This window comes from Vollenhovia emeryi, unplaced genomic scaffold, assembly GCF_000949405.1.
Source record: "Vollenhovia emeryi isolate VEMERY1.0 unplaced genomic scaffold, V.emery_V1.0 DF939215.1, whole genome shotgun sequence".
In the NCBI taxonomy this organism is placed as follows: domain Eukaryota; kingdom Metazoa; phylum Arthropoda; class Insecta; order Hymenoptera; family Formicidae; genus Vollenhovia; species Vollenhovia emeryi.
Genome location: NW_011967151.1, coordinates 837,717 through 848,315, shown reverse-complemented (window position 1 = coordinate 848,315; position 10,599 = coordinate 837,717). Strand labels below are relative to the sequence as shown.

Sequence of the window (10,599 nt, the reverse complement as noted above, 5' to 3'; positions counted from 1 at the left end):
CAGACTGTTACAAAGTATTAAAAAATCAAACCACTTATTGTGACCAAGAAAATTAAGCTCTTATTTTAACAACGTACTTAGATAATTACTACAATAATTACTATAATTATTTAGATGAAATAATTGCCATTTTTACTGAAAATGTTTATCATTGTGCAAGGAATTGTCAAAGGAATCTCAAAAGAGCTTGTTAATTTTTCGAAAATTAATATTGAATTATTTCCCGCAAAGCGTTAGATAAGAACGACAAATCTTTTTTTATCAACTCAAAAATTAAATATTGCGTTCCATTCGAGACGCATTTATGTCGCGCAACTGCCGCTTTAGAAATACGGTAATAAGCCTGTTACATGACGGCGCATCTTCTCTCAGAGACATCTCGTTATGCTTCCGAATTATGGATAAAAAAAGGAGGAATTGTCTGATTTTGCGGAACTCTCCTCACGGAATTTTATATTCGTGCAGGTTCGTGCCCCGTTTCCCAGAAGTTCGCGAGATTTTCGATGTAAGCCGGATCCTCGTAATTTATTCAAATGTGGGCAAAACAGCGAGGCTGGCCGAGGGCGATATTTTGCTCGAAATTACAAGCTGTCTTACGCACCCACCGAAATTGTTGGGTAAAGTGAGCGTATGATTGCACGGAAAAAACTAATCGCCGTCTCAAAGACACCTCAATTCTGTGCTTTCCTGAAGAAACACTCAATTGTAGAGTTTATGATTACCGTAGCTTCTTTTTTATATAATACATGAAATTATAATTTACTGTTTCCCCCTTTTTTGTATTGTAAAAGGTATAAAATTATTCTAGGATTATTTTTCTCAGTATCGAAATACCGCGATGTATTGATTAGAAAGTATTGTATTAATTTTATTAACAGCTTCATTAACGAGAAATTATTTTTAATCCGACAGTATGAAATATTAAGTTAAAAATTCTTTTAATACGTCGGTCAGCTTCTTTGCATCTTTTATATTGAATAAATTGGTTTCCATATTAAATAATTGTATACCGTCTACAAATTTGTGCAATACTTAACTTCGATGATCAGTATAAAGAGTGTTGTATATAAACATTTGTTATAATTTGAACATATACCTTTTTTTAACGGAGTTTAATACACAATATTTCAATGTTTAGAGTGCAACGTTGCTGGATTTGTCAACAGCAACGGCCGCGTGGAGAGAGTACCGTACGTTTTCTTACCACAGCGAGGACAGATAATATATCCGCACGCGGAGATTCGCTTCGAAGGTAAGTCTCCCCAGCGTTCAAATAAAAAAAAGAAACTGGAAGATGACACTTATTTTTGCTACGTAAGAATGGATTGACATTTTCCCCCTTTCGGGGGCACATTTTTGTAGCCAACCAATAATGAAGGTTATGGTGGTTCTTTAGGTTTTTGGGATCGCTGATCACGATTCTGGGCTCAGAAATGCAAAATTCTAAATGGCGGTTCCAAGATGGCGGACCGAATTGAGAAAAGTTGACGAATTTCCGCGGAACTTTGTACCTAGAGGTTTTTGTTGTCGCTGATTACGAAGCTAAAGTCAGAATTGTAAAATATAGTTCTTCTACGATGGTGGACCCAATATGTAGGCAATTTTTACTTGAATTGGCAATTTTCCGCTAAAGATCACATAATAGATCCACGATCTCGAATCCACTGTATTGAACGTTACGATTCTGACTTCAAATTCGTAATCAGCGACCCCAAAGATCCTTCATTACTCATTTTTATAAGAATTTTTGAATTTTTGCTTCTTTGTTCGCCATCGTGGGTTCACCATTTTTAATTTTGTAATTTTAACCCCCATATGTAGACTTTCAGTTAAATCCTTCGTGAAATATATTCGTGACCGAATTTCGATTGAAGAATCGTACATTTTTTGACATAAATGATTTATCAACAATTGCATGAAAATAATTAATATTAACAGGGTTTAGAATTCCATAGTTTAGGTATCTAGGATCCTGTAGAATCCTTTGAGCATTATTGATGCAGAAATAGACTTATAATAATGAAAAGCCCGATTAACATGAGGTGGGACTTATATGGCAAAAAAAAAGCTAAATATATTAGCACACGAGAGAAACGAATTTGTCGCGATTGCCTTATCCCGGGATAAAGGCACAGTGAGCCGCACAGCCTTTATAAATATTCACCTGACGTGTCTCCAACAAAATCCCCGCATATATTCCGCTCATTATCCTCCTTGTTTCTTGTGTATCGCTTAATACGGACATAACTTATCTTCCGAAAACTAGGTGTGACCACTCCTGTATGCGGGATCGCCGGTGCCCAGCAATTGGGAAGAGCGGGATGGTCGGAGCTGAGGAATCTCTCCGATGCCGAACCGCCCTTCAGACTGTTCCGGGACGAGGGCAGAACGTTCCTTCAGGTGAGAGAGTTGGTGAGAGAGAAAAGTATCTTGTCTCTCTGTCATTATGCGAGTGTAAGATCGCAATTGGCCGCGTAGCAGCGGACGGGATCGATCAGGAGAATCGGGAGAAATATTTACGAGCTGATTTCCAGCGAAAATCGCAGGTTTAACTATATCGTTTCTGCTCGAGCGATACAAGACGAGCCTTTGAAGCTGTATCTTCGCAATTGAACAGCGCCAACGATACCCTTGATTACCGTAATTAAGTCGCGCCGTGGCATCCCTCAAAAGAAACGAAGAAAGCAATTTCTTTGCAGGTCGAAACGCGATATACAATAAATGCTAAATTTGTCCAATTACCACTCACTGTTTTTATCTTTGCTATACCAATAATTATAGCAAGACCACCTACGAGGCGGTGGCGTTTGAAAGGAACAAGAACAATTTCTTTTCAGGGTGTCCAGTGGTCAGGTAAATCTGGAAAACCGGAAATTGTCAGGGAATTTTAGAAATCTGGAAATGTCAGGGAAAAGTCAGGAAATTTTACGATTTATCTGGACTTTTTACATCGTTTCACATTTTTTATGAATAATTTAAAGTTTTTAGAAAATAAACTTTTTTTTGGCTCTCAGTACACTAATTTTCTGTTTTGCTAAACGTCAAGTTATTTATAAGCGTGGTCGGTAATTTGTATTTTCATCGTCGTGTTATTTTATTTCAATGTGTTCAACTGAGACAAAACTATAAAAAAAGATGAATTACTAAACAGTACTATCTAGTAAGTTACAAACAAAATTAAGCAAAACGAAGGCATCATATATGGTTGCGTACGGTATCACAAATGGTTTGAATGGTTTGTAATTATATGTTCGTTTTTATTACACATTGTATTAGACCTAGATGGTATAATTGCTTTAATTTAAATTTTTATCATTTTAAATTCCGGACTTTCGTTTCCCGAGAAAAATATTTCAAGGACTTCGTCATTTAACATTTACTTGGCTTACCATACAGATGTACGCAAATTATGCTTGAAAAAAGTTATACTAAACGGTCAGGGAAAAATTAATTCCGCCTCCTGGAAAACCTGAAAAAGTGAGGGAAATTTTGTTTTTATTGAGTTTGCTGGACACCCTGCCTTTGCACATCGAAACGATAACAGTTAATTGGATCTAATTTCCATTTATTGTTTGTCAGTTCTTTTCATGTTACATGCAGATGTTGCGTATTATAGTAAATGTATAATAAAATTTGTCATACTGTGTACAATCCAATATATGCATTCATAATTCATAATTTATGAACAGTCATATTATCCATCATTTCATCAATCAATCAATCATTTCAGTGGATCGGCGAAGCTGGGTTGAGAGACGCAGCGGAAGGACGAGTCGTGACAGCCAAGCTCGTCTGTAGAGACGCGTCACCGAAGTCGACATTCGCTGGGGTTTTCACACCTTGCGTGGCCTTTAGAGTGGCCGGTTCTCCATCAAAAAACAGTATGTACGATAAGAAAGAGATTACCGTATTATGTATATACAAAAAAATTCCAAGACTCATGATGTTTAATTAATTAAACACTACGCACATAACATTTCATACATTTTAAAATATTTTTATTAAAATACGCGGAAATATTAAAATATAAATTTAAAGATAATAAAAGAGAAAAACTCGCCTTTTAAAATAAATTTATTACGTGTATTACATTTGTTTTAATGAAATTCAATTTAATTAGGATGCTGATTTAATTTTACGTGTAAATATGTGAGCAGACCACCAACTAATGAGGATGTTCGAGAGAATGAGTTTATTTTTCTTTCAACAGGTGTACGAGAAGTAATGTTCTCGTCGACGTCGCAGGTATCGCAGGGATTATCAGCCACGGAATACACCGCCATCGGACTCTCCTCCGTAATCCTGGCCCTCATATACGTGGCCAGCGTATCGTTATATTTGCACAGCAGAAGGACGAAGAGAAAATCCATCGAGGAGGCGAACATCACTCTCGACGGTGGTCGAGACGGCGGCGGATTGGTGAAGAGTAATCCCCTGCTGGCCGCCGCGAGACACTTCGAGAGCGACACTAATAGCGGACTCACCGAGAGCGATTTAGGCGAGGATCTTCCCGCGAGCGATAACGAGCAAGGCTTCGAAAATGTAAGTGTACAATATGAACTGTCGCAATCAATTGTTGAATTTTTCGCAGCAAACTGTTCTCCGAGCTCAATCGAATAATTTTATCTAAACGAGTTACTTCGCGCGCATCGTATGTAATACACGAATAGAATTGCTTCTGGATTAAGTACGGGGAGAAATTTTGATTTTGCCAGAAATAGATCGCAGATATACTTGTTCTATCGCGTAATTAGACGAGTCTTACATCAAACCAGAGGATGTTACGTAATTATTCAAATGCACGGTGCTACGCAACGGAATTGCCCGCGGTTATCTCTTCGCGCGATTCGCGAGATCTCCAGTGCGGAAAGTCATCCGTCTCTCTCTCCCGGGACCACCGCTCGCGTTTAATAATGCATCCAATTAGCGCATTGGTTTTGCGCTCCGTTAGTCCGTACCATTCCAAGTAGGTGAGGTGCATCCCACTTTTACGCCGTATACCGGTTGTTAGAATACCACGCACTGCGATTTTAGCGCGTTCTGCGAACCGCTTCCAGTCTCCACGTAGCGCAATTCTTTTCTTTGCTGAAACAGCGCGTGCGAGTATAAGTCGCATCGCTGCCAGAAGAAGTCGAGCCTTTGTACGATCTAGTCTCGTGCCAAAGTATCTCAGTGATAATGTCGTCAACAAATCACTAACAAATATTGATTAAAACCGATAAGATTGGAGGAATCAGCGAAAGGAAGAAGGTAAAAGTCGCTAACTCGTAATGTCCGGTTCGGATGTGCTTTACGAATCATGGAATTCAGCCTCGCTCTTGAGCCTCGCCGGTCAACGCGTGTCGCATGTTTCTTCAGCAGATAACGTCCGCGATCGTTCATCCGCATTGCCTGTATCTGGAACAATCGGAAGGGCCCTTCCCCGCGGGCTCTATTCTGGGCGAGAGACTACCGGAAGAGGATGTACGGGTCGTGGAGACGGCTGACAATCAGCAAGATGTACCGGTTCTTCCAGGTGCTCAGCGAAGGAAATTGTACTTCAATCCCGCGTACTTCGATCGACAGCTATTGCTGGTGAGTTGTTTAACGGGGCGGCGGGAAAGGGAGGGGAAAAATGTTGCTTATTTCCCCATGCGCGCCAGTCATCCGCGCGTTTTCGAAGTCTGGAATGCTTTTAATGGACGTCGTACCCTCGACGTCCGTTCGATTCGTCTACGTTCTTACGCACTCGACCAGCGACAAGATAATTTGAAAACAGCCCGGCGTTTTCCTAGGCCCCACCTCCGGCTGCCATCGAGTTCCTGCTCAAAATCCGAGAAGTCATCTCCATCGCCAAGCACAAGATGGCTGCAAAGAGATTCGTCCCTACCCTCATCGGTGAGTGCGTCCGTATTTCCTCGAAGAGGGGTTATTATCGGTCCTTCAAAATTAATAAGGTAGAATGAGCTTCACGAAGCAAATGATACGAAGAAGATACCAGTTTTCGTAATTTGAAAGCGTAGGATATGAAATAAATCAATGTTTCTTCTCGTTCGTGCGAGGAATAGAATAGTCAATAGAGAAATTGGTGAAAATCGTGAAAGTACAATCCAGTCTCGAACCTCCGCGCATTTTCAATATGTTCCTCGCATTCGTACATCTGCGGATTTCCAACTATTTTATTCCCTCGGTCTCGTTTTCTTGAATTCCCCGTAGACTCGCATGAGCACATTTCGTGCATCCAATGGAAAGCACGTGAAGCATTTTATAATGTGCGAAAGCAACGACTTTCACTCGATATAATTGGGAATAATTAAATGGCCATTTTCGCTTCGTTGTCGTCACCATCATCAGCGTGATAAATCTAACACGTAGGTATTCCGGAAGAGGAGAGCGGCTCCGAACGATGCGAATCGGCAAAGTCGAGCAGGCATCAACAAAGAACCACCCCGAGTTCCGTTCAGGGTGGCTCGGTCGCGAAATCGCGCAAATCCCAACGGTGTACTGGATGTCCCGGCTGCAGCGAGTCTCCCCGGCAGCTTCCTGCTCTTCCTGTACCCGATCTACCAAGCCACGGTGAGAGCAAGGTGCGCGCCTGGTTGGAAGACGTGCGACCACCGCAGCGTCGCTGGAGGGACGCCGAGGACACGCGCAGGAATTTCCAGGAAAACGCACGAACGTTTGCCAGAAATCTGGAGTACCTGAAGGAGCTGGCCAGACGCGACTTCGGCGATCCAGACGATCGCGCGAATCTCGTCGGCAAATCGGTGTCGTCGTGGAAGGATAATCCACCGATGCTGAGGACCTTCCAGAATATCGCCGCTAGAAGCGAGATTCTGGAGAACAACGATCGCCACAGCGTGTCCAGACGATCGACCAGGTCCATGTTCGAGGGATCCCAGTACGATCGTTACAATCGCGGTAAACGGGCGAACGGTAGACCGTTCCAGTTTGCCGCCGGCGACGACGTGATAAACGCGAAAGTCCGCAAGGCCATCGAGAATTCGTTCATCAAGCAGATGGAGGAGAACGCGGCCATGGAAAGCGAGACGAAGGAGAGCGTGAAAGACGACAGGAACAGCAAGAGTGAGGACGAGTCGGCGAGGACGGAGAGATCGTCCAGCAACACGGACAAATCGGACAAATCACGGCCCCAGCAATCGCAGAGCAATCCCGCGCCGAAGAGATCGAGGAAGTCGAAGGCGCCGTGCGTGCCCTCGCCGAAGAAGAAGGAACTCCCGGATATGATCAACGAATTGCCCGGCGCGAAGAACACCGCGAAGCGTATCATGGACGCCGTGATACGCGAGATGGTAGACGTGAAGGCGTTGGACCATCATCACGCTAGATTGCCCGATCGTACTGCAGCGATCGACTACGAGGTGGACAGTCTGGAGCGTTCCAAGTGCAATCGGAAATCGTCGACATCGCCGGACCAGTCGTCGACAGATAATCAATCGAGCCCGGCCTTGTCTACGGCGTTGCCGATGGACGAGGAGCTGACGATGCAAAATGCCGTGATCAACACTCGAACCGGCGAAATGACGATGTCGAAGCTCAGTAATCAGATTATTGCCGAGAGGAATTGCTACAACAGTCTGCCGGAGCTGATCAGCGGCCAACGATCGGAGACGTACTCGCTGGTGAGCGAGGTCTACGTGAACGACGGCTACGCCAGTCCGGCCTGCAGCGACGACAGCGGTCCGGAGATCCAATACGAGCCGGAGAACCCGGGCCATTTGACCATCAAAGTCCAGGACTCACCGGAGAACTACGTGAAGCTCGACGAGTCCGAGTACGAGCCGGATACGTTGGACCGAAAACCGATGAAGCTGCGGATCAACGACGATGTACAGTACAATCGAGGGGAAATCGCCAACGAGATTTATGTGGATTCGTTGGAACGACCGGCTCAGATCCTTCTCAAGAGCAGGGGCAGTTTCCGCGATGAGAACTCGACGCTACACCGCGGCCACGGGAGTCTACGGGAGATCTACGAGGCGAGGATCAAGGCGAGTCTGAAAGATCCGCACTTGACGAACGGCCACGACGTCGAATGCCAAATGAACGGTGAGTCCGACATTGTTCACTCGTGGAAGAAGTGCAGGTATTTGACGCCAGACAGCAGACAAGCGAAGAGACAACGACAGCCGCATAATCAGCCGGACGTGGTGCCGTTGCCGCCCACGGAGGAGGACATCTATCAGCGGCCGAAGCCACCGCGACGCGTCGAGGACGCGAGACTGCCGCCGTTATCTCCAAAAAACGCCTGGGACGGGAGTCCTGTCGGAGCGGGTGACCCTACGGCCAGCAACGGCGCTCCCGTCCCGAAAGCTGAGGGATACTATGTAGGGGACCAGACCTGTCGCTGTGCGTCGCAGACTCAAGTCGACGTCGCGACCAAGCACGAGATTTACAACGAGGGACATCGCGAAGATGTAATGACGTCGATTCCCTTAACGGGAACGACGTTCTTCGGCGAGAGAATAGACGATTGCACTGTGACGAACGGCTGTAGGGACTGCCCGTGCGAGACGCGGATCGAAATCGAAGTTCCTGAGGACAGGTACAGGTTCTACGGGCACGTGAGTCCCTCCAAAGAGGAAGTCCCGGTGCGAGGGACGAAGGTGACGCGGGAGAAACGATCCGTCACGGGTGCCTCTCATCACAGGAGTTCCGTGAAGAGTACGAAGACGCGATCATGGAGCGTGGAACATCGTCGGGAGGAGGAGGACAAGCTTCTCAACAACGGCAGAGCGCAGAGCTGCTCCAGAACGAGACAGCTGATGAAGGGTCTCTCGAAGAGCTGCGATTCCAACGCGAACGTGCTGCCATTGGGGGACAATCGGCGTGGTCACGTCAAGGTCGAGGACAGCGGCTACCTCAGCAGCACTGACAGCAACGGCTCGCACAAGCGTTTGCTGAGGCACGAGGTAAGCAGCGTGTCCGAGGAGACCGACGAGACCGAGTCGGTATGCGACGGCGCCAGCGAGAGCGGCGCCGAGAGCGTCGGTACCGACAGCGTGTTCTTCGGCAATTTTCGCAGACTGTCTGAAATCTCCAAGAGCGCCGATTCCGGCGTGGATCTGGGTGCGAGGAGTCCGTCGTATTACCAGCCACTGTTCGGCGCGAGGACCGAGGCCGCGATGGCTCTGGAGAGGGCGAATTTCAGCACGAGCGACAGCGAAACCGAGAGTCTCGTCACCGTATTGCCTCCCTGTAGCGGTCAGTGCAGCAAGTTGGTATCGTAATCGATACCGAAGTATCTGAATCGAAGCAGATGATCTCGTCATGGATTCTCCAGTAGGTTCTGTACAGTCGCAGCGCCTAGTATATTTTCGTGTCGATTTTTCATTGTCAGTCAAGAAAAGACGTTGATATAAGAAAAATAACTTTCAAATTGGGAAGTTTGGTGGAAAAACGATTTGTCTCTCGACTTAAATTTTTGTACAAAAATTTTACATTCAAAATTTTGAAATGGAAAATTTACATACTTACTGACCGAACTATAAGATTCTAAGTGCGTATTTTATAGATACTGATCTGTAGAATACAATTGTAAAGCTTCTAGTTTAGCTTTTGTAATATGTGAAAATACAATTTAAATCGACTTGAGTCATTTTTTCATCAGACTCTTCATGTACTCATAAAGTACGCAATGGTTTCTACAGGAGTGACGATGGCATAAAGATGAAGCAATTCTTTTTCTATTATAAATGATTTTAAACGTATTGTTAAGAGCACATACCGTGATATGTAAATCTGTCACGTAGAAATGTCAAATCCTAAGCATTAGAGTAGCTTCTTATTGAACTTGTTTCTAATATATTTTCTGTCGGTACTAGATTTACCCTATAATAATGTTAGGGTGCAACGTAACACTACTTTGAGTGTAAATGGAAATCAAAATGCGACTTGCCATCGTACTAGATAGGGTATCGAATATCGTTCAATACTGACAACTGAATGCATTTGTGCTATTAAATTTTCGAGGATGAATCGTGAATGATACAAATTCGTGGAAAATAAAAAATTCTAATATATTGAAACGCGCGCGCGTCAGATAAATTTTATACCTTCAGAAGAAAAGTTTCAAGGCCAGTATAGGAAGGAAATAACTTAGAAATTCATTATTAGATAGCTTATTAGACGCTATCACAATAGTTTTATAAATATTAAATACAAGTTAACTACAAAGCGCGCCTTGCGCGCTTAAGAGTTCATCAAGCGGGTAAACGATATATTCTCTTCGCTCAGTCCAGAAGAATAACAATTAAAAGACTTTCGTGCGTTAAATATTTTTTATATTAATATATAAGCTAAATTACATGCGGAAGCCTAAAACATATAAGAAACATAGATTATTATTATTAAATATGACTAGTAGTTGATATTAATTTGAGAATAGTTTAAGGATGTATCGGACCTATCTTCAAAATAGTACAAAGTGGCTAAAAATGTGTGAAATTGTTCTTTTAGTCTTCCTAATTTATTGCAGAAAAGTAAAAATGCATCCACTAAACGGTTGCTGAGATATAACTATTTTAATTTACACTGATTTTACACGTACTCTTATGGGAAAAGCCGATTTTCATGGATAAAACAGCTAAAAAAAATGTA

The 10,599-nt window shown here is 43.8% G+C and overlaps 1 protein-coding gene across 2 annotated transcripts in view; it reads left to right on the top strand.

The window, feature by feature from the left end:
• LOC105561003 overlaps positions 1-10,443 on the top strand; it is a 97,399-nt gene extending 86,956 nt beyond the window's left edge. The window contains exons 4-10 of one of the 2 annotated variants that reach the window (XM_012010610.1): positions 1,139-1,252; positions 2,267-2,400; positions 3,731-3,881; positions 4,211-4,542; positions 5,362-5,574; positions 5,775-5,877; positions 6,355-10,443. In XM_012010610.1, the coding sequence (XP_011866000.1) occupies positions 1,139-1,252; positions 2,267-2,400; positions 3,731-3,881; positions 4,211-4,542; positions 5,362-5,574; positions 5,775-5,877; positions 6,355-9,230 (3,923 nt within the window). In that variant the 3' untranslated portion in view covers positions 9,231-10,443. Of the gene's footprint in view, positions 1-1,138; positions 1,253-2,266; positions 2,401-3,730; positions 3,882-4,210; positions 4,543-5,358; positions 5,575-5,774; positions 5,878-6,354 lie in introns of both variants that reach the window. The other variant, XM_012010609.1, reaches the window with a different exon arrangement.
• The last annotated feature ends 156 nt before the right edge of the window (positions 10,444-10,599 follow it).